At 44.5% G+C, this 24902-nt stretch overlaps 1 protein-coding gene across 1 annotated transcript in view; it reads left to right on the top strand.

The window, feature by feature from the left end:
- Positions 1-24902, top strand: part of TMEM214 (transmembrane protein 214) — a 656291-nt gene that overhangs the window by 363554 nt on the left and 267835 nt on the right. The window contains exons 11-12 of the mRNA XM_069605536.1: positions 14050-14098; positions 22356-22469. Coding sequence (XP_069461637.1) covers positions 14050-14098; positions 22356-22469 — 163 coding nt within the window. The remainder of the gene's footprint in view (positions 1-14049; positions 14099-22355; positions 22470-24902) is intronic.

Here is a 24902-nt window from a genome sequence, read left to right as displayed (position 1 = left end):
ACGTGGCAATTTTACTCCCACCTCCAGTTACACACCACTGCTATGGGAGTCTATCAAGATAAGGAATACGTCGGAGGACACAATCCCTTCGAAGAAAAAGTTACTTCTTACCTGGTAACGTTCTTTCGATGGGATGTTCCTCCGACGTATTCCTTATCGCGCCTCCCATCCATCCCCTCAGTAAAACTTCCCTTGTGGTTACAGCTTACGCTCCTTCAGGGTCAATAACCAATTCATGTAAAACAACTGTTAACGTCAAAACGGAACTGAGCAACGGACGCTGCGCGAGTCTATTTATACGCATGATGACGTCAGCGCTGATACGGAGGCTGTCGAGGGACATCGGCTCGAGGGACGTCGACGCGCAGCGCCCTCTCCTGAAAAATGTTTGCCGAGGCCAGCAAGCTGGAGATGATCTATCAAGATAAGGAATATGTTGGAGGAACATACCATCGAAAGAACGTTACCAGGTAAGAAGTAACTTGTTCTTTTATCTAAGATTTAGACTGGGAGCAAGCCCACCAATGGTAAGGATCTACACCATTCAAACAGCCTGGGGTTATCCAATCTGGGTCAACTGCTGGCCTTCACATCTGCCCTACGATAGACTTTCAAGCATCAGAGGTTGTGGACTGGGACTAGACCGTCCCAGACCCTTCCTTTGGCTCAAAAACACAAAGTCCCTTTGCATGTGAAAGCCGCAGCTTACTATGGGAAATGGATTGCTATTTAAAGCATTTCCTGACCGGAGATGGCAGGAAGAATTCCAAACAATATGGCCAAAGAACAAGCGAAGAATCTCATGGCACGGCCATCTTAGGGTGCTTGCCATCTTAAGTAGCCATTTGCGGTAAATGCAAAAGTGCACGAGTAAAAATCGCTTAAGAATGGTAGAAATCCCACACCTGCCACCAGGTTGTCTTAGGCATATTGTCAAAATAACCAAATTTGGTAAAATGTTATTGGGATACAAAGTATCCTAACTTCACTTCATAAAGAGAGACCTAGTTTCTCATTACTGGCAGTCTTTGGGACAAGTCAGTTTCCCCATAAGAACGAGCAACACAGAAAAGGGGTGTAAAGTAGGAGCATTTACTTACCTCCAAAAAGTCAGGACACGGGTCCCAAGCAAAAAGAATGGAGCGGGTGGGTAGTCTTGCGATTAATCGGCAATGATTTTCACCCTCCTCCCCCCAAAAAACTGGTCTAAGGCCCTTCTCATGTGGCCGGGGAAAGACGGACTCTTTCTGTTCCCGACCCTGGCGGTGGTGTTCTGCTGGAGGAACACTTAGTGCGTGGGGGGATTTTGGGGGGTAGTGGTTGGAGGAATGGGAATCCCCCTTGTTTAACTTTCCCCAAAACCCAATTTTCTAATGGTCTACTGCAAAACCACAGAAGTCAGAAAAGCAAACTTTGTTACTAGGCACTTCAAATCCCATAATTCCCTAAGTACTGGAAGAGGAAGACAGCTGAAAGCACACATTTCAAGTAAAGAGTTACTGGGTAGGCATACAATAACTCACCCCCTCAGTTCTCTGCATGCCGTCAGCACACCATTTCTTATTTACCAAGAGTCAATGATCACTAGCCAATGGTGAGTCCAAATTCTGAGGCCTGCCAGGAGATTGATAGATCTCCAAGTTTAGGGTCTACATTTTAGATGGAATTCACACTTCATAAGTTCAGACCTTACACTATCTATGGACCTCTAGACAATGATATATATCACAGTTAAAATAGAGCCCAACAGACCATTATAAGAGACTAAGTTAATTGAGGGTTGGACAAATGATTAAGGGAAACTCTAAAGCTAAAAAATGATTTCTGTATACAACAGTGTCGGGTTGGGCTAACAAGTGGTTCTCTAGCTTGGATTCTCTAAATATCTTAACTCTATGCTACAACGGAAATTGACCAACAATGTGCCCAACAAAGTCTTCAAACCTGGTCATGAGCAATCCGTTCTTCAATCCTATTTTAGGAGTCCATACAAAAGAGAGAGTCTTAAGTACTGACCGTCTTAGGTACTAGTCAGTTACCCCAGAAGAATGAGCCGAATAGACAAGGGAAGTAAAGCAGAAGGCTTTACAGACCTCCAAAAGTCAGGACAGGGTTCAAACCCAAGCCAAAAGACCAGGGGTTGCATAGGAATCTATTGAGGGAAAGGTGCAAAAAGAAAATCTTTTTTTACCTATGCTCTCGGCAATATTTATTTGGACCATATTTGTCCTGGGAAACAACAAGGCAGGCCTAATATGGTCATTGTGCACACATGGGCTCACTTTGAGCCTTTCAGTCGTTAATTTGTTGTAGACCGTCACTAGCCTCAGACAAGCCAATATACATCCTGTGAGAGGGTGGCTTGAAAGTTTGGCAGTTTTTGTTTTGCCCATTGTTACAATGGATTTCTAGAATCTATGCCTGGTGGACAGATTGTAGGAGGCCACCCTAGCTAAGGTGAAACGGAATGGAGAGGTTAGCCAAAACCAATCAAGGTAGCAATGGACAGCAGTCAAGGCTATTCTCAGGAGAGTGAGTGGAGTCAGGGGTCCATAATGAGACCACACAGTAAAGCACACAAATTCAATTTAGACCAGAATGTATAAAAATTCATTTATTTTTGGTCTTAAACGAACACTAAAAAATGAAACGAGCAGGTGATCGTATTGCACAATACTCTAACATATGTACATTCACCATAGGTTCTTAAAATGCATTCAATGACATAAATCAGCACGGGTGGCCGGGGGGGGAATACCTCCAACTCAGATTTTCCCAGATTGACTTGATGGGTCGACTTTGGGGGTCGAGGGGGGTGAATGGAGTTTGGATAGGTGCCCAGGAGCTGTGGGTGCAAGGATTCTTCCGGTCAAGTCCAGGAGCAGAGTGCAATACTTAATGATGGAGAAATGCAAGATTTACTGGTGCAGCCCTATTAAGGATGCTTCAGAGGACAGGGAAGAGTCCCAGCAATGGCCACCCCACACAGACTGCAGATGTCCTTCCAGTCACGGTTACAGAAGTCCTTCGGCAGCTTGCAAACACCAAAGTTCCGGGTGCAAACGTGGTACTGTGACTATTCTAGCGAGGTAGCCCACTGGAGAGCTGAACAGTCCACTGGGTGGTCCAGGCACACTTACAAAGGCTCCGGATTGCTGGATCCTCTGAACACTTTGAGATTGGTTGGTCCCACCAGTCCAGGGGTTGAAGCTCTGCACAGGGCCTTTGCAGATCGGGTAGTCCAACATGGCTTCACTTGGCCAGACGCAGGATGAGATGCGATGCTTTTCAAGGGTCATCTTGGGGATCTTCAGTCGGCTGTACCGTTACAGGGGATTCATGGCTGCAACGCTGATCTGAATAAAATGGCTGCAGGAGTCCTCTTCTTATCCAAAATCCAGCCTGGAAGCCCACCAATGTTAAGGATCTACACCATTCAAACAGCCAGTAGTTGTCCAATCAGGGACACAGCTTGGTTTCACTCATGCCCCACACCCAGACTCTCTGGCACCACAGATGTGGAGTGGGACCAGACAGTCCCACCACTTCCTGGGCATCACACACAGACACCCCCCCCCCCCCAAACCCCAAATATTGGATTTCCTCACCTGATGAGGCAGGAAGAATGCCAAACTACAATATGGCCAAAGAAAAAGGGCACTAACCGCGTTGAGTAGCCTTATACAGTAAATGCAAATGTGCTCACTAGAAATGGCACAAGAATTGTAAATATATTGTTGCCACCAGCTTGTCTTAAGGCACATATAAAAGTAACCAAAAATTCTAAGTGTGAAAAGCTAGGGTGATATACAAGTATCCCCATTACACTGCATTGAAGATGCTTTGTGCAATGATAAAAAGATAAAAGGCAAAAAGTTTCCCGGTACTCCTAGTCTGAAGGACTGATCAGGTTCCCTCTAACAAATAAGCAGACGGCAGGGGAAGTGAAGCTGAAGGCTTTACTTGCCCTCAAAATGTCAAAGCAAACAGATTGAGGGTCCTTAGAAACTATGTAGGGAAACTTTCCAAAAGAGAAATCTTTCCTAACAACCATCCCCCATAGTGTGTAGTTTTATTTACCTGCTTGGTGAATTTGGTGCTGAAAAGCAACTGCTTCAATTTTGAGACCAGGTTTGATCATTCTGGCTAGGCTTGCTCCGATTTAGGTTTTCGACTGCGGGACATCCCTTCTGTGCGGTTTTAATACAGTCCTCCTGTTTTACTGCCTTGGTCATCGACCTTGGTGTAAGGAACTGCTAACAACCAAGAGTGTTGGTACACAAATACCTCACCTCGCTACTTTTGGGTTGCCCTGATTCCCCTCCACTGTTAATTTCTTTTGTGGGATATTTTCTTGTGGTTGACTACCCCTTTTCGTCCATTGAGCTCCTGGAATCAGCTTGATTTGAGTTACTCTGTTTTCTTCGAGCCATTGTCCCTTATGGCTAGTAGGTCCTGCTCCTACAAAGGCTGTACTAGGCCTATTTTGAAGAGATGGTTATCAAACCTTGTCTAATAATGCCACCCCCTCAAAGAAGGGGAGGGCAAGCTGTGGACTAGCCATAGGCGTAAAAGCACTTATAAGACTTCCATTTACAAGCACAAGGAAGTCGGCTGATGTTTTAATGCGAATACTGTAGCCCCGCCCCCCCACCCCCACCTGTGGGAGGAAATATTGATTAACATCTACAATCTACCCGGTGGTGCCCAGACCACTATGATACTGAATATACTAATAGGTGCTGTGTCTTATTGTAACACATTAGTGACAGAAGGATAATTTGTTAAAAAGTTATTTCTAAAGCTGAGTCCCTAGCGATAACTAGTTAGCCCTATATGTGAGGAAACTCATGCCCATTCGGTACCGGCCCTAGTTGGTGCTAGAGTGCCGCCTACAATGGGATGTAGAGATCCTGACCCTGTCCTCTCTCACTACTTTCCTAGTGTCTAAAAGTAAGTGCACACGTGGTGGGGTTCAGTATACGTCTTTAATATTTCCGCCTCCAGAGCATGTCTCTTATCACTGAAAGAGCCCTTTCATCTGTGTATGAGGTTATCAGAGTCTGGGTTATCAAGCCAGTACTATTTGGGGAAAAAACTCAACCGGTTTCAGCGAGATTCGTGAGTGGCCGCTTTCTTCAGGACGAATACTTGTGGATATAGTATTCTATATTTGGTCTCCAATTCCATGAAGGTTATGAGGATATCTTCGGGTGTCCAATGGGCTTATTGGGTCAATCCCTTTATCCTAAAGGATAGAAAGACAAGTGGAACTGTCATCAGTCTTAAGGTGCTTTTAAAACCGAGTTTCAAGTTTAGATGTGTGGCTAGGTTTTTCCACATACTCCAGGGGCAAGTATCTTCTTACCTCTTATGTGGCAGTTTTCTTGTTCATGCCTGCTAAAAGTTGAGCGTGTCTTAGGCTCAACTGGATATGTTCCTTGCAGGAATCTGTAAGAGATGGATGATCAATGCTAGTATCCTATTCTCTTAGCCAGTTCCCCCGAGGGGAGGTCTATACTAACAAGGCACAAGCTATTCATTCACCTGTCTTCACTGCTTGATCCTGTGTGGAGGAAGGTGCACGGTCAATTCTTCTGTCCTTGAGATGTTTTTCTCCTGTAATAGAAACAGGAACCCTTAGACAGTTGCTTGTGTTATGGGTCTGGTGTGCGTTATTATTTTTGGTGTCCCATATTCTTCTACTCATAGTGATGGGAAAAATTGCTCAGACGAGACAAGACGAGAGAGAGGGAAAAACACAGTCAAAGTATTCACCTGTCTTCACTGCTTGATCGTATAACGTGGAAGATACAGGATCAGTCCCTCTGTCCTTGGTGAATTCCTGCAATACGAGTGTATATTGTTCCATTCTCCTCTCTGGTTGACCAAGTAAAACATCTACAGCTATTCATTGGGTTATCTGCTATGCCGCTCCTGCTGCGATATAAATGTTCGACTGCAGTTTGAGTTCATAAGTTTTTATTCATGCATTCTTACGGCCTGTACCGTAATCTATTCTATGCAGGCCGTATTAGGCAACCCAGGACGGCTGCCGTACACTATTTTGAGGCATAGTTGACTTTAAAGAGCTGCCTCCTGTGGCCGCTAGATTATATTAATGCGTTCATTTCGCCTATGCGGCGATACATATTATAAAGGCCACTACTAATCTGTCCATTACGGCTGTTAAGCAAAGTTCTTAGCAAGATCATTTAGGCCAAGCAGGTGACTGTGCAGCCTAAAAATCCATTGTTGCTCTCTTCTCAATAAGAGAGCTGCTATGTTCCCACCTCTTTGGTATTTTAACCTTTTCTAGTATAGTCCATGTGAGGTCATCCTCAGTGTGTTCCTTTTCAAAGTAGTGTTCAACCAATGGGGCAGTTTTTTTTTTTTTTGGTGGTTCCTAATATTGAACCTGTGTTCCCCAATATGTATTTTTATGGCGCTCGTCGTCATTCCAATGTATTTTTTGTTACATGGACACTGAATGAAATACACTACATTAGTGGTGTTACAGTTTGTAAAATGTCTCTGTTCCCAGGGGTATTTCCAACTTATATCTATAGATGTAGTACGTTGGGTGAATTTGGAAACTGTGCAGTTCCCACACAGTGTATGGCCCTGGGGCCTGGGTGTGTTCCAAAGTGGTGGTGTCAGTTGGAGGAATTGTTTCTTTATAGGCATGTACCAGGGAGTCCCTTAAAGTCCCTTAAATGTTTTCTCCTTATTGCATGGAGTCCTTCAGATAGTGGATTTCCTTCGACATTCAGTATGTGCCAAGCTTTCGGAATCTTTTTTTCAAGCGGTTGGCGACTGATGATTTTCTAAATACTGCTGTGATTGTATTGTCATCTTTCTTTTGCCATGTTTGTTAAGGGTGATTTCTCTGGATATATATCTCGCCCTCTTTTTGGCTTGTTTAATAACTCTGTATGGGTAGTTTATTTCCTTCAAGTTATTTGAGTGTCTTTCCGCTTGTTGGTCATATTCAATTCTTGAGGGACAGTTCCTCCTAAATCGAAGAAACTGGCCAAAAGGTAGGTTTTCTTTTAATGACCTTTGATGAAAGCTGGTGTAATCGAGCAGAGAATTTCTGTACGTCGGTTTTTGAAAAACTGTGGTCTCAAATGTGTGTCCTGTCCTCGTGATTTTTAAATTGAGGAAAGTGGGTTATATTTTACTGGCCTCCATGTGAACCTGAGGAGAGGGTTTAATCCGTTGATCCATCCGATAAAGTTGTTCCGAGTGGCGCTATCTCCATCGAACAGTAAAAATATTTCGTCGATGTAACTGTTCCAACTCACAATATTGCTGGAAAAAGGGTTGGTTTCAAGATATCTTTTTTTCCTCGAAATCTGTGACATACAAATTTGCAGGTAGGTGCAAAGGTCGCGCCCATTGCTGTTCCGGCTATCTGTTCAAAGTAGCTTTCTCCATTCATGAAAGAACTTTTGGTCAGAGCTATTTCTGCCAATTGCATTATCAGTTAGATGGGCATGTCAATTGTTTTGGTTTGCAATACCTTTTCAATAACTAACTTTCAAGGTTTCTCTTTGAGGAATCTTTGAGTAAAGAGACTCAATGTCCATGGTCACTATATAGATGTCCTGGCTCTCCAGTATAAGATTGTTCAAATATACCAGGATTGCTGTAGTGTCTTTTGTATAAGAGCACATTTTACTGGCCTCTTCTCTTAGGAGGAAGTCGGTAAATTGTGTCAGTGGTTCTAAAATGGAACCAATGTCAGATATTATCGGACGTCCAGGTATTGGCGAAATTCCCTTATGAATTTTAGGCAGTGCGTAAAATGCGGGTCGTCTGGGATATTGTGGACTCAGGAAGGCTGCTTCTTTGGTACTAATATGGCCTTCCACTTCTTCAATGATTGGGTTATTCCTATTCTTAAGTCGTTCTGTTGAATCACTTCCAAGTTTTTGATATGTGGTCTGGCCTTTTATAAGGGCACCATTCCGTCGTCATCTGTTCTATTCATAATGACGATGGCTCCCCTTTATCTGCAGGTTTTATGATTGTCTTCATTTGTTCGTAGTTCTTTCAAAGCTGTTTTTTCCATTTTTGTTATGTTATGGAAACCGCCAGTATTTACTTCTGCTTCAATTTCCTCAAGTTTTTTGAGGATCAGTTTTTCAAAGGTCTGGGATTCCACTGTTATTGCATGTGGTGGTGGATAGTAAGTGGATTTATTATGCAATCCTGTCACATCTGGTGATCCTGTGTAGCTATTCTTTGAAAATAATTGTTTCAACGGTATTTTCCTAATCAATTGGGTGATCTCAATTCTAGTCTGGAACGGATCATGCGAGGATGTGGGTACAAAAGAGAGGCCTTTTTGAAGCACACTTAAATGTGTGCTTGATAGAGTAAATGTGGAGAGGTTAACTACCAATGATTCTTTCCAGGATCTTTCGGGATCTGTTCTTACTCTTGAGGGTCGTTCTGTGTATAGGCGTTCTGTTGGTACCCCCCTCTCCCTCTGTTCCTGGTGACCCTGGGTGATTGATCCTGCCACCACCCTCTGGCTCTGCCGTGTCCTCTTTGGGCCTGAAAACCCAGAGTTTTTCCACCTCTATTTTGTTGTTGGTCTTCAAACCGGACGTTGCTGTTGGTTCTGCCTGTGTCCTCATCCGAGCTTCCACTGGAAAAATTCCAGTTCCCCGGTCTTGTTCTGTTCCTCTGTTAGTATTGTTTACCTCTCTTAGGTCCTGTATATGGCGTGTTAGCCTTTCTCTCTTGTTCTTCATAATACGCATCCGTTGTGTACGGGTACTTTTTTTCATGGAAATACGCCAAGATGTCCCTTTTGAGTTTTATCACTTTTTTATTAAGGATAAGATCTTTGAACTCTTTAATCGTTGCATCCAGGGCTGCCATACTCTTGAGATAATCACCTCAATCATTTTCGTTGTTATGGCATCTTGTTTAGTGATGATTTCATTCATCAGTCTCTCTGAGACAGTTTTTGCCGTGTTGATTAGTATGACCCAGTCGCTTGTGCATTTGTTAGAGATAAAACTCCAGTCTTTTCTAAATTTGAGTTCAAGAAATATTCTGGGTTCGATTCGAATGATGAGTCCATTTGGGGCTATGTGTGCCCGTGGGTACTCACTCATAATGGCCCCATGGAGTTCAGTTCTAATTAACCTTTTTGCCTAACGCCTCTAACTCGTTCCAGTCATCGCCTTTCGTGGCTATGTCGGCTTGTTGTTCTACGCCCAATATTGAGGGGTTGGCTAGAATTCCCTCTATCAGTTCCTCGGCAAAGGCCAGATATGTTGCCTCTGCCATCGTGTAGGTGTCCGTAATTTGTTGGTTAGAGAGCACTTTATGTAGTCCACATCTATTCATAATTCTGTATCTTTTAAAGTGTCCTATTGGTACACTGACTCACGGTTTTTGACACCGCCAGAAGGTAAAGTAACAACAAATCGGAGTCGAAAGGCAGTGACCTCCCGTCTATACCTCAAACATTGTAACACATTAGTGACAGAAGGATCATTTGTTAAAAAGTTATTCCTAAAGCTGATTCCCTAGCGATAACTAGTTAGCCCTATATGTGAGGAAACTCATGCCCATTCGGTACCGGCCCTAGTTGGTGCTAGTGTGCCGCCTAAAATGGGATGTAGAGATCCTGTAGAGAAGACACCCAATGGCCATGTACTGTTAGCAGGTGACCTAAATAGAAGGTCCCTGCGCTTGTTCGATCGTGCTTCTGCCAGGAGGAATAACTCTTGGCTTAAAATGGTTTGATTTGAAGTTTTTGACGTGGTACCTATTTGCGATCCTAAATTACAATACACCTGGCCCAATGGAATTGTAAAATCATTTGATTTTGTAATTGATTTGGAGACGAGTGCTGAATTGTAGTCCTGTCACTATTACACATAACAAGATAAGCGATCTTGGGGCATTATGTTGGTCGATGAAGCTAAAAAGTACCCCTAGATTGTTGAAAAATATTCAGAGTTAACGACAAATCATGCGGTATTAGACTCTGATGGGATAATAGACAGAGTACATTTGTGAATGGGATTATAAATAAAAATATTTCCGGGTCAAAGATTGCATTGATGGCCTTTGAATGGGATTTGGCAAATATAGTTAAAGGGATGATACCACCCCCTACAAAAGTAAAGTGGAGATCAACAAAAAACATTTACTATAAATAGCTCAAAACCCTTTGATTGTTATATTAGAAAGAAAGAAACTAAATCCCTGCGAACGGGAGGCTGTAAGAAAGACCTTAATGTACAACTACAGATTAGACAGAAAATGCTAACAAATCAGACTAGAAAGTACAGAAACTGGCAGGAAATGCATAAGGCATTTTATAAGAGGCATTAACTGGCAGAATGTATTTCAGTGGGTAAAGATGCACAACACGGCATGTTTTTGGTGAAATTATAATAATTTACGCAATTCCCTTTAACCGATAGAAATGAACCGTAGATCTCAGATGGCGTGAACATCATACATTCAGCAGTTGTACTCCCTCTCAGTAAACCCATTATCGTAGTCTGACCCAGTTGGGTCTTTGAAGTGGCGACAGGGTGATTTAGTTAAAGGGGGCGCAGTTGAGATAAGGGGGACGGGGGACTTTGAACGCTTAATTGTAAAATCTAAAGCCTCACGGGCCCCGGTCCTGACGGAATTCCAAATTTGGTATTCACGGATAATCCAATATTGTGGGCAAGGGTATTAGAGATTTTCTTTACCCATATCATTGAGACTGCCAACATACCAGATAGTTGGCGGCAATCCATATTGGTCCCGATCTTAAAAAAGGGAGATAGGTTAGAACCATCAAATTATCGCCTTTTGGCGATAATGGTTTCCAGCCAGAAACTGTTTGCTAATTTACTTTTGGAGCAGCTTACTTCCTGGTTGGAAGCAAAGAACATCTTGAGCATCTACCAAACATGTTTTAGAAAGCAATAGAAAACTACAACTATTATAGCTGCGCTACAGTTTCTTAGGGCTCTAAGAACAAAGAGCAAAGATAGATTATACTGTGAGGTGGACTTTTCCAAAGCCTTTGACTTAGTTTCAAGACCAGTGCTCCGGGTTAAATTGAAAAAATAGTCCATTGATCCCATGATTTATTTTATACTATCATTGTACAAAAATCAATTGTCATACGCCCTAGCCCTGAGGGTCATCTCTCTGAATATACATCTACACATTAGGGTCTAAAACAGGGCTGCTTATTGGGCCCAATTTTGTACAATGCATGCACAGCGGATATGGAACCTGCCCTTTAGTCCACATGAAATTTTCCACCTAGGATAAATGGTATTAAAGTCATAAGCATGTCATATGCTGATGACATTATTCTTTGACCGGACACAGATTGTCCTACAGCAAACTTTATACGCATTGTCCATCTACGCAAAGGAAAATCAAATGGTCATAAACCAAACAAAGACCAGAACAATGTGTCGCGGGGGAGGGGGGTGTGGGGGGGAAGGAGTGTCTGAAGCCGCTGCCGGGAAATTTAAGTGGCTGATGGAAAATATAGTCTGAGAGAATGCTCAAGAAGTCTTGTATCTGAATTTTCCCGTAAGGGTCAGACCATCCTGATTCTATTAAGAGGAGTTTATACATGCAAAAATCTGGAAACGATGGCTGCCCATTAAAAATTATATTGAGCATCGTGGAGGACGATACATTGAAGGTTTTGTTCAAATCTATAAGATCAGCATAGTCCCCTCAATAGTATATGCTCTAGAGGTTTTACCATTAGTAATTTGGTTGGAAAAGCTTTAGGCAAAATTGGTACGTTCAATTATTAATTTGCCTAAAGGAGTGCCTGATGAAGCCTTGTGACTTGAATATGGTCTTCAATCCCTTTCCTCACTGTGGTCAGTTAAAAAAGTGTTGCTATTTGCCAAATTGGGTAAAACGAGTTGTAGTTCGAACGACTTGCTGCAACCACTTGGCAAAAATATGCATGGCGCAGTCAAAATTATTTTATTTCAGACCTTTACACCTTTACTAAATAATACCTGGCTGATCTGGGCTTCAATTTAGAAATGATTGAGTGTCGCCCAGATTATGAAGGAGTAATAAAGAGTAAAGCACTGGAATTGGATTTGGTTACCGGCATCAACAAACTCAATGGCCTTAATAGATACAGGGAATATGTCTATCAAGGCTACAAGATTGGAATGCCTCAAAGTTATCTAACCAAATGGTCTAACCCTGGGCTGAGGCAAGTTACATTGCAACTTTGCCTTAATATTTTGTGGACTAAATAATGTATTAGTCATTGGAAGAACGACCAAACAAAGGATAAGAGATGTGCAGGTGTTGTCACCTTGAGGTGGAGACCAGTCGGCATATATTGACTTCTTGTGTGGCATTGACCCATTTTTACAGAAGACGGTATGGAAGATTTAGATGGTCTAGTTTAAGGGGGAAATGCTTAATTGTATGTTTACTGGAGTTAAAAAATGTGAATAATTTGATAACCTTTTGTTGGTCATTTTTATGGTGTATTGTATTTGTCATTGATTTCACTAGTTCTGTGTTGTCATATTTTTAAATATGCTTTAAGTTTTGTTATCAAACTAACGCACAATACAATCAAAAAACAAATTTAAAAAAAGTCTGATTATTATTTTTGGCCATATGGGGCATTGCTGGTCTAGGTGACTGAATCATGTAACCGGCACCTGGAAAATGAGAGATGTACTCACTGGGTTGTTTCACTGCTCCTGAACCTTTTGGGGGAAATTGACTGATTACTTAACTCTGGGCCCTTGGTTGATGTGTTATTCAAAATGCTTTCCCTCGGTTTTCCCCATGGTTGAAGTGCTGCATGTCCCCTTGTACTGCGTTTTGACATTTATTTGTATTTGCCCGAAACCTGCTTGGCAGGGTCTCTAACGAAGCACTGGAGCTCTTTACGAGTGTCTCCTCTGGCATCCCCTGCGGTCTGTTTCTTTTCTGCACCTCTGGGGTAGATAACCATTGGTGTGTCTTGACTCATTTGTTCTTGTGGGAAGCTTTAGCACTTACCTGGAACTCTCCAACAGTGACTTTGGCGATACTTACCTGCCTCTGGATTTATTTCCTGGGCCCCTTTTCTATCCCTAGAGCATTAAGATGAAGACTGGAATTGTAGCATGTACCATTGATTTTATGTGTAAGTTGTACACTCTTTCCTATGAGGCCTCATTATATTGCATCACTGTAAAGGTTTTACTGTGCTTATTTTTCTAGGCGTGCTATGAGTTGGTCCTATATTCTTAAATGTATTTTAACTGTTGGTGCTTGCTGGGTTTGTGTTCTTAAGTGTTCTCCCCTTTGTCTCCTTCTAGGTCCTACATTTACTCTGAGGTGTGCGTTTGCATTATTTATAATACTATGTTCTAGAGGTTTAGGAATACTGTGCTATGTGTTGGCACACAGGGCTCTGAATATGACAGACTACTATTGTACCGTGTGTAGGATCTCCTCCTTTTCTTCCCCCTCCTTAGCCAATTGTACCATTTCTGTGAACCGATAATGGACTTGCATGATTGTTAGGAGTGGGTTAGCTCTTACCTGACCTTTTAATGTTTTTATACATGCACTGTGTTTTTCCTGTGTTATTTTTAACCTATAGTACTTATTTTATCTAATAGATTCTAGCTGTAATTTGAATAATGTATATTTTTTCATTTGTCCCATAGTTTGGCGTTTTCTTCGGTTATCTTTGTGGTATATATGCAGTTCTCCATTTTAGGTTGGACTTCTGTCTCACCTTTGGGTTAGATGGTTGCACAGCCCTCACCAGAATGCTGTGCAAAAATCTCCCTAACAGTAGCACTTGTTGATTTGGATTATTCCTGAAGGGTGATTTGTAATGGGGATCGGGCAGACAAAAGACCTGGTCTTGCATTTGGAATTATAGAATATCCAGTCTGCCACATCGTGGCACAAGATTCCCTAATATTGGAAGAATGTTTGGAAAAGAGTATTTGGGATTCCCTGGGTTAACGTGCATGTCCTCTTGTGAGTAACCTGTTCTATTCTCTTTTTTAGTCTGCTGTTGAATCATCTTTCGGAATCCTGCAGTAGCACTTCCCGGAAGGTAAAGGAGGAAAATGTTAATGTGACTTTAACACTTCGAAGCTCTTTTGGTTATGAGGTGGGAGGGAGGGGCGGGAGGGTGCAAGTGTTTCCTTCCCTTTTAGTGTTTTATATACTTTAATATTAATGAATACACTTTGAATACTTTGGTTTATTATTCTTGAGCGTGTGGTTAGCATGAAAAGTGTGGCACCCCCTTTCTCCTTAAAAAGTAATATGTTGCTGTCATTCTCTAGATGTATCGGTCTACAACTACCACCAGCCCAAGTCAGCATAGTCGTTGTTTAGGGCACATGGAATTTGTAATCCAAACATCTGGAGTGCCGCAGGTTGCAGACCCCTGGAATATAGTATTTGCTGTGTTCTGATTCTGTCACAGAATGGGCAAAGCCACAAAATCTGCATTAGAAAATGTACAGTAGGTACATGTATGTAAGGGTATGTTCACTTCTGCTGTGAAATTTTTATGCAGATTGTTATGCCTGTTTTCAAAGCATACCTCCCTCACTTTCTACACCTGGGGCGGTTCAGGACTGCAGTGTGATAAAAAAAAAATAGATGTTGGCATCTGGAAATCGGCATATGATTCCGCCCTTACCCATTCCTTTATGCAACTACACATGAGCATATTTGCTACTGTTTTGAATCTGTGAGGCCCATTAAGGGCAATATTAGTTTATTCTTTTATTCTGATACAAAGGTTAATAGATTGCATCTGCCGCGGTGTTGCTTTAATCTGAATTTCCCTTACTTTTCTTATTCATCAACCTGCATGTCTAAACTTTGTTCCAAAGGGAATGCCTTGCCTAATGAGAATGCTTCGACGGGGGCATCAATTGGAGTTTTATTTCCGTGGTTGTCTTTTAGAACCATTATTTCTCAGGGAGTGTTTTTCTCATCCTATTAGGACAGACCGCAAAGAGCCTTCCAATCTCTGGTGGAGCCAACAGACTATAGCTGCATGTGTCTTAAAACCCTACAGAACTGTTTTAAAGAGGGCGATTGCTTGGCCAACAGTACCTGTCTCCCATTCGGCTGCCTGGCATTTTGATACATGCAAGTTATTTGCTAGTTGTTTTGGTAGAAACCAGTCTGCCACAGATCTCTAGTTAACTTTTGGTAATACTTTAAACACTTTTTATTAGGGAAGATCCGGTGCCTGTTGACAAGAATTATAGAAGCCCATCCACACCCAAAAAATGTTTTAAAAGATCTGTCTGAAGTACAATTTCAAAGCGTGTTTTTCCAAGTATGGTGGCAAATAATGACTTGTTAAAATACTTGTCATTTTAATGTAAGATTGTTTTAAAATGCACAATTAACACTACCATTTTGTTCAGAAAAACACATTGTGGTGTATTGGAAACTGAATAAAGGCTTTGGAGAGTCTTGCACTTTTCTACCCTTAGTAGAATGTTAGGGGTAATGTAGCATTGCAAGCCAAGCATTGGAACATAAATCCTAACCTAAAAGTATTGACATTAGTTAAAAAATTGTTGGGCCAATTTACTCTTCGCCTTTCTGCTTTATTTCCCAAAATATGTTTGCATCCTAGGCCTCGGGCTTCTATATGTGCTGTATGCTGGGACAGTCCTCCATCCTTCCAAGGGATATTGTGCAGCATTTGTACTTCGAGGATATCCAAAATGGACCCATAAGGATTATGATTCTAGATTTGTGATTCCAATCATGATACTATGTGGTACACAGACCCTCTACATTGATAACCCAGGCTGGAAGGTTATTAAAGTAAATATGTTTCTGATGTTTGTTAATCTGCTTAGAATCACATGCTGTGCATAGGTCCGACATCCAGTGGTCACTGCGGAGTATTGCATTTTGTTTTTCGTAGTCGAAAAGGGACGTCGACAAGGCGTGTCTGAAACACTATCCCTATAGTGACGCGCGTTGTACCCACAATCCCTCACGCGTCGAGGTCCCTCAGATTGTTTTTCCGCCCAGCTACTGGTCGCCTTTACGCAGAGCTCCTCGAGAGACATTGCAAATTTCATCTCCTCGACCTTTGGTCGTTTTCTCATTAATATTAGCACATACTCCCTCCCTCGACGCAGTTGTGAAGCTGTTCTCCGCCGAGCACGATCTTCGACGGAGGGTCGAGCGGAGGAGATCCTTCGGCGTTGCCGAACACGTGGCCTGGCCTCGCGGGCCATATACAGTAGGGAGAGTGGGGTCGTGGGACATCTCTGGTTCTTTTCTGAGAATGCCTTTCCCCTTCCTTTCCCTTGGGGTGGTTATCACGATTTATTACCTCTGCTATGGAGAGGACACCCTTTAGATTTTGCCCGCTTTGCAAAGGCAAATTTACTTGGAAGGACAAGCATTCACGGTGTAACCGCTGCTTGCCCCTCGATCACAAGGAGGAAGGTTGCGCGGCTTGTCGGCTTCTTAAGCCTAAAACTCTAAAAGACCGTAGGGTTAAAAGGTGGGCGGCCTACGCGATGTCGAAGGCCGAAGGTTCACCCGCCGCTGCTACCACCGACAGTGACGAGGAACGCGATAACACGACCTCCGCTACGGAAGTCGAAAACCCCTCTAAGGAGCGCTCGCGCGCTTCGTCGTCTGTCCCCGGCCCCAACGGGCTCGGCTCACCCCCTGCTTATGGGGATGAACACCCCGGCGACATTGACGCACACAAAAACACACTTAAGCACACAACCCACGCCTCTTCTTCGTCTAAGACGAAGAGAGCTTCGGCGCCCAAGGAGACGCAGGTTCCACCGGCGGCCTCCTCGGACCGTTCAGGTTCGAAGCCCCTCTCGCAACCGCAGCCGCGACCAGCGACTGGGCTTTCGGCAAATAAGGGCGCCGCCCCAAACCATCGGCCGGCGCGCATCAACAAAAGGCGCATACCGCCGTAGAGCGATCGACACCCGTAGCGTCAAAAACGCAAGCTTCCGCCGACAAACGAGTCGCCGACAAACAAGTCGCCGACAGCTTGACGAGGATCGCTGTAGCCGACGCCCAAAAGCGTACGCCGAAACTCACGTCGAGCGCTACGCACAAGTCGAAAGACACGCCGAAAAAGCCCGAAGGAAGGCAGGGACTACCCCCTTCAGTCGGGGGGTCACCCAGCGCACCTGAAGGCTTTTCGGAGGGCGACGGGACACTTTCCTCGACGCTTTGGGAGAGGTCGAGCCGTTTCCAACAAGATGACTCTATTTTTCCCCCGCCAGACCGCTCTGGGGTACCCCATGAAACCATGGAAAGACTCCACCTCTGTATGGAGAGGATGGAAAGGTTTATGAATACCCAGACCTCTCAAACTCCCAAGAGGACTAGAGAAGGGCCTCAGGAGGACCCCAGGGCCAAAAATCCGAGGCTAGTCGATCCCCAGGTGGACACAGCCTCAGACTTCCATAATGTATACGACCTCACTGGGGAGGAACAATACTTGGAGGAGGAGGATGATTTCATGGACGATGAAGGACAGAACCAGGAGGAATGTCTGGAAGACAGGCCAGACATTATAGAAGAAGGCTTCGGAGAAAACACAGAAGAAGGACCTTCGCACCCCTGGCAATCCCCATCAGTATATTCCGACACTGATGTCCTAAACCTAAATCCTCCTGACAATTCACCGGTTAGGAACACGTCTCCAATTGACGATCAGCCCACTTTCAATGCACTGTTGCGCAGAGCAGCAGCACATTTCGAACTGGACACTGGGGAGCTCTCTCCAGAATTAGACTTTGTGGAAAGAGTAATTAAAGAGAAACCCCCGGTCAGCCAGACCATTCCCCTCCTAGCTTCAGTGAAGAGAAGAATCATCCCTTCGCTGGCCACTCCCGCATTGATCAGAGGGGTCAATCCGAGAATTGAAAAACTTTTCACTCCTTCTCCCTCAGACCCGCTCTACATTAGGGGACATTCCATTCCGGATTCCCTAGTAGTATCTAATACTAGAAAGAGGGCAGGGGTACCACTTTCCACCAGTGAGGCACCCCCTGACAAGGAGGGCAAAAGGCTATATGCCCTTGCAAAAAGAGTAACTTCCTCGGCTGCCTTCTCAGCAAGAATTGCGAACAACAATTCTTTGCTTGCTAGCTATGCAGACGCGCAGTGGGCCAAACTGCGCAAGGACGCCGAGGAAGCACCAGAGCCTTTACGTACACGCCTACTTTCAACTATTGGCGAAGGAACCCAGGTGAACCAGAGCATTGTAAAAAAACTCTCTGGACGCGGCAGAAACAGCGGGACGTTCCCTGGTGCAGGGAATACTCCTAAAACGCCATGTATGGCTGCGCAACTCGGGGTTTAAACCGGAGACACAGGCGTCTTTAATAAATAAACCTGTGGAAGACTCTAACCTCTTCGGGAAAGCGGTGGATGAAGCTCTAGAGATGGCTAAAAAAGAGTTTGATACTATCAAGACTCTTGACCAAATCTCTAAGCCCACTACCAGACGCGGCTATGGCAACAAACGCTTTTTTCGTGGCCAACGCCAACAACAACAACAAAGTCAGCATCAACAATACCCTGCCACCAATTACCAGACCAATAGTTGGCAGTACAGCCAAAGAGGCCAACGCCGGGGTAAAGGGAGAGGTCGGGGATCCACCCCCAGAGGCTCCCAAGCCCCCAACAACTCCAAGTGACGCGAAGATTCGCGTCCCCTCCCATGCAACACCGGTCGGGGGCCGGATAACATCCTTTCTTCCTGCATGGGAGGAGATAACGTCAGACCGATGGGTACTTTCCACCGTAGCCCACGGATACTGTATCGAATTCAACAGTTCCCCATCCTACAGACCCCCGAGGGGACGTCACATGACACCGGAACATCTTGCCATCCTTTGGTACAACAACTGCTGGAAAAAGGAGCCATAGAGGTCGTGCCTCTATCTCAGGTAACGGAAGGTATTTATTCAGTGTACTTCCTTGTACCCAAAAAGGATCTAACCATGCGCCCTGTATTAGATCTGCGCCCAGCGAACAAGTTTATTAAACCCCAAAAGTTTCGTATGGTAACCTTACAGGAAGTGATCCCACTGCTTTCTCGGGGAGATTACATGACAACATTGGACATGAAAGATGCATACTTTCATATTTTAATGTTGCCAGCGCACAGAAAATACCTCAGGTTCATGATAGAGGGCAAACACTACCAGTTCAAAGTGCTACCCTTCGGCATAGCATCAGCACCAAGGGTATTCACGAAGGTGCTGGCGGTGGCAGCGGCCCACCTGCGCAGGTTGTCCATCCCAGTTTACCCTTACCTCGACGACTGGCTCATAACAGGGGATTCTTACGAAACATGCTTCTCCAATACCCAAAAGACGGTAGACCTTTTGTTCCAGTTGGGCTTCTCCATCAACGAAAAGAAGTCCAGTCTAGACCCCAGTCAAATCAAGCAATTCCTAGGGGCTCTAATTCAAACAAAGGACGGCCTCGTCTTCCCCTCCAAAGATAGGGTCCAAAACATGCTGTTTCAGATCCCTCAATATGTGACCGGTCGAGAGGTGACGGTACGCAAAGCAATGCGCTTGCTAGGAATGATGGCGTCGTGTATTTATTTGGTACCTCACGCGCGCCTGCGCATGCGCCCAATGCAAGAGTGGCTCAACAGCCAGTGGTGTCAGGCCAGCGGACTATGGGAGGATCTAGTGGTGGTCTCGCAAGCCTTGGTTCTCTCGCTACGGTGGTGGACAAAGGAAAACATGGAAAAAGGGAAACCCTTTGCCACACCCGCGGCGGAAGCCACTCTAACCACAGACGCATCCCTCACAGGATGGGGGGCGCACCTATCCCATCAGACTGCTCACGGAGTGTGGACTCCGAACGTAGCATCCAAACACATAAATCTACTGGAGCTACTAGCTGTGTTCAAGGCGCTAAGAGCCTTCCAGGAACATCTACAAGGCAAAACAGTAATGGTCCTTACAGACAGCACCACAGCCATGTACTACATCAACAAGCAGGGGGGCACCCACTCTCCAGGCCTGTCCAAGCTGGCCCAAAATATATGGAAGTGGGCTCTCAAACAGGACATGTTCCTACTATCACTACATGTACCCGGGGAACTCAATCTGCTGGCAGACCGACTCAGCAGAGATTTCCCCCTGCCCGAAGAGTACGAATGGCGCCTGCACGAAGACATCGTCTTCGACGTCTTCACACAATGGGGAGTCCCAGAAATAGACCTGTTTGCAACCCTGGAAAACTCACAATGCCTAAGTTACGCCTCCAGGTACCCCCAGAACCAATCCAAGGGGAACGGTCTGTCGATGCAATGGTCAGGGAAATTTGTTTACGCTTTTCCCCCCGACTCCCCTTTTCAACAGGGTGGTGCACAAGATGCACCAGGAACAAGTAACCATGATACTAGTGGCCCCAATGTGGGCCCGTCAACCATGGTTCGCTCACTTGATGGAGATGTCTCTATCTCCCCCAGTGAGACTCCCCTGCCCGTACAACATGTTGTCTCAGGACAAGGGCAGGACTCTGCATCCATGCCCCCAGAACATGAACTTAGCAGCTTGGCTCCTGAAATCATAGAGTTCGGACATCTACAGCTCCTGCAAAAATGCAAGGACATCCTCAGGGAAGCCAGAAAACCTAACACTCGCCACTGCTATTCTAGCAAGTGGAAAAGATTTGTCATCTGGTGCAGGAGTAAAAGCATCAACCCTATTGACTGCTCTCCCACACATGTTGTCCTATACCTGACCCACCTTTTGGATTCAGGTCTAGTGTTTAACTCCATTAAAGTCCACCTAGCGGCACTTTCTGCATACACCACTTCCCAACTCAAGGTGTCGTGGTGGAGGATCCCTGTTATAAAAGCCTTCATGGAGGGAGTAAAAAGAATACACCCCCCCGATAGCTGACCCAGCTCCCGGATGGGACCTTAATGTGGTACTTACCAGACTCATGGGCTCTCCATTCGAACCCATGCACAAAGCATCTCTTAAACACCTCACTCTTAAGACTGCTTTTTTAATAGCTATCACCTCCATCAGGAGAGTAAGTGAACTTCAGGCTCTTTCTATTCTAGACCCCTTCGTTACAGTTCACAGAGATAAGGTGGTTCTACGCACTCACCCTAGGTTTGCCCCGAACTTTATTTCTAAATTCCACGTAAACCAATCTATAGAACTACCAACGTTCTTTCAAAATCCTTCCAATTTGGGAGAAAGGACTCTGCACACACTAGATGTACGCAGAGCGGTCATGTTCTACATGGAAAGAACCAGACCACTGAGGAAGACTAATCAGTTCTTCGTCTCGGTGGCAGCAGGAAGAGAAGGAGATGCGATTTCAAAGTCCACTATTTCTAGATGGATTGTTCAATGCATCACTCTCTGCTATACTCTTGCTAAGAGAGAACTGCCCTTTAGGCCAAGAGCACACTCTACTCGAGGCACGGGGGCATCCATAGCATTCATTGCAAATGTTCCCCTTGAGTCCATCTGCAAAGCGGCTACCTGGAGTTCTGTGCACACCTTTACAAAACACTACTGTCTAGATGCACACTCTAGATCTGACTCCCAGGTGGGACAGGCAGTATTACGACACATTTCTCTACTGTTCCTTCTCATAACCCACCGCCAACTCGGGTACTGCTCGCTAGTCTATGCACAGCATGTGATTCTAAGCAGATTAACAAACATCAGAAGACAATGCATTACTTACCGTAAAAGCATTTCTGATGGTTGTATCTGCTTAGATTCACATGCGCCCACCCTTCCTCCCCGCTCGGATGGAAGGAACATAGACTTCCTTTATATCTCTCTCTTTTCTGTACTCACTCACGTCTAGAAGGCTCCCTCAGGGCAGAAAAATACAAACAGAGGGACCTCGACGCGTGAGGGATTGTGGGTACAACGCACGTCACTATAGGGATAGTGTTTCAGACACGCCTTGTCGACGTCCCTTTTCGACTACGAAAAACAAAATGCAATACTCCGCAGTGACCACTGGATGTCGGACCTATGCACAGCATGTGAATCTAAGCAGATACAACCATCAGAAATGCTTTTACGTTAAGTAATGCATTGTCATACTAAGTGCCACGCATGTATCTCTAGTCCCAGCCATTCTGTTACGTTAGTTTGCTTATCAAGCTTATGACTGCAATCTGGATGGCCTGTTCCTGTTGGACTGAAATGGGTAACCACTCTTCTTACTGCCACCCTACTTAGTAGGAACTTGGTTAGTTATTATGACGCGTTATATAAATTACAGAATGTCTTTACAAGTATTTTCCCAAACATTGACCTGTTTGTTTTCTGTTCCAGATGAGGAAATCTTTGCAAGAAACAGTTCATTCTTTTAAAGTCACAAATGAAGAATGTTCCACTAAAGGCACATGTAATCCAGAGGATATGAGTGCCTGTGATGCTGCATGCAAGGTACGTTTATAAAAGATTGACACTTTCAAGCGTTTATTAAGTAATCTTTTTATTGTGTAGGAGCAAGCTTCAATGTACTAAGCAGTTGGCAGATAAGCTAGGTATTGGATAAGTAGCGCTGTCTAGTTCTAAAACTGCATTCTAGAACTTGAATGGCTTCCTTTTCTTCTGCTCTATTGTGATTGGCACAATGCATACGGACAGGGTCAAGCTAAACCGTGCTGGGTAAAACCCACCATGCAGCTTATCTTGGGATTTGGACAGGACACTTATGCTCAATAGAATTTGTGTAGCATGAGATGGCACACAATGTCAGTGTCATGGATGGAGGAGGCGGTGTAGGGAACTCACCCACCAGGCAGATTGAGTTTGAGATGCCTGTGAGACGGAATATTCCAGCCCTAAATTGTGGATGTGGAGTAAGTTTGGTTTTCAGTAAAAGGAGTATCTGAATAGGTCTCGAGAGGACGATGGTCTTTATCCTTGTGTAAGCGATTAGGTCACACTGCCTCAGGTGGGGAAGAGTTCCCTACATAAAATTAGAATTGTTATGAGGTTTGTCTAAAGTACTTTGGTGAAGGATTGGGGAGAGACACATTTAGACTTTGTACAGAGCTTCTGGCAGGATAGTCCAAACTACCACAGTGGTAAACTTTTTTCATATTTTGGCTTTCCTATTTTAAAATGGGGCACTGATGTAAGATGAAGTTTACACACAAGTGCTTAGTAAGGTATTATCCATACATATAACTACTGACAATATATACTCCTTAAAAAGGTTCTACATTTAAGAATCCTCTACAAAACAGCAAATACTACGTTTTAGGCATCCATTTAAAAACAGTAACCATGTCCTAAAGGGGGCTCGTTACACTACAAAACAATCTCAGTTTAAACAGTCAATCTGTATTAGCTTCCGAAAATAGAAGGCAAGTACTATGTGGCTTCCCCAGAAATCCTAAGCAACTATTTACACAAGTATTCAGAGTCATATTATAGGCAAGCAATACTATAAAGTAAGGCTAGACAGTTTGTAAAAATCAGGATACTTTGTCTATTGGAAGGAACAGGACCGCCAATGGGCATTTTGTGTTATGTAGGTAAGTATCAGTCTGTCAGGTGAGCTACAGATGCTCTAGTCATCAGGATAAATATGATCTTAACACCCACCAGACTTGTTACAAACCCAGGTTTGACTTAAAGCCCGGAGATGTACTTTTGCAGGGTTGGACCAACAGCCCTGTTGCAGTGTTAAGTGGCAGTAACTGGTGGGGGGGGCTTGGAATCGAACTGTTTTTCACAAATGGGGCCCATTGTTTGAGGTACTTTGGGTTTATTCTGGGATCTATTAGAAGGTATTCAGAACACTTGAACTGTTTTTTCAGGTTTCTTCAGCTCTTTCCGAATCCTAACTGACAGCATTATGGTTAACACAATGTGAATGCAGTGGCTGCTCTAGTGTTTCAGTGAATTATGTTGGTGGCAGAGTGTCTTAAATCAAGAAGACTCCTGTAGAGCCGCTGGTAATGCTGCGGTGTCAAAGGTTATTTTGTCTGTTTAGGCTGGGGTTCAGCTGCTCAGTTTGATGAAGCAGCACCTGTGGTGCTGGTGAAGCAGCCTATGTCCAACAGAGACCGTTCTGGTATGGAATGCACTTTAATATTTGTATTTGTATTTATTAGGTTTATATAGCGCTTTACACCAAAGCGCTGCACATTTAACAGGATACATTTAAGATAACAAAATAACAGTAGAAGCAAATTACAATTTTGAATCAGCCAACAAAACAGTATGTAGAGCAATTAGACAGAGGGAAGGGGGAGAGAAGTGGAGTAGAGATAGGAGGAAGAAGGAGGGAGGGAGGGAGGGAAGGGTAGGAGGAGGAGGGAAACGGAAGGGGTGAGGATGAGGTGGGGGAAATGAAGGGAGAGGCTTAAGGGGGAAGAGGGGGAGGGGGAGCGAGAAGAGGGAATGGAGAAGGAGAGATTTAAGAGACGTGCAGAATGAGGAAAATGTAGGAATTGAATGGATTGAGAGAGGTAAGGAGTTCTAGTGGAGGTGGGGGCCAGGAGTTGTAAGGTGCGGAAACGTGAGGAGGCACAAGAGGTTTTGGCTTTCACCCCATAAGTGGCGGGGCAGACATCGCCAGTAACGACCCGCAAGCCCAAGCCATGGTAGGCCCGTGCTGTGGGCCATCATCAGCCATTTCTCCACCCCTTCCGTGGGGGGGTGAAAACAATTTGCACCCTAGGGTTCATCCGGGGTGAAAATGTTTATGGCAGCCGCTATGGGGAAAAGGAACAATGTGTCGGGGGGGGGGGGGCGGTGGGGGAGGTGGCTGGGGAGGTAGTTGGTTTGGGTGTGGGGGGAGGAGGCAACAGGGAGAGGCTCCCTGAAGTCTCAACATTTACTTTTCTTATTGTTTTTTAAATT

The sequence above is a fragment of the Ambystoma mexicanum genome, chromosome 4p (genome assembly GCF_040938575.1).
Source record: "Ambystoma mexicanum isolate Mex_15411 chromosome 4p, UKY_AmexF1_1, whole genome shotgun sequence".
Lineage (NCBI taxonomy): Eukaryota > Metazoa > Chordata > Amphibia > Caudata > Ambystomatidae > Ambystoma > Ambystoma mexicanum.
The sequence above is the reverse complement of the archived record's forward strand: the minus strand, read 5'-3'. Positions and strand labels throughout refer to the sequence as shown.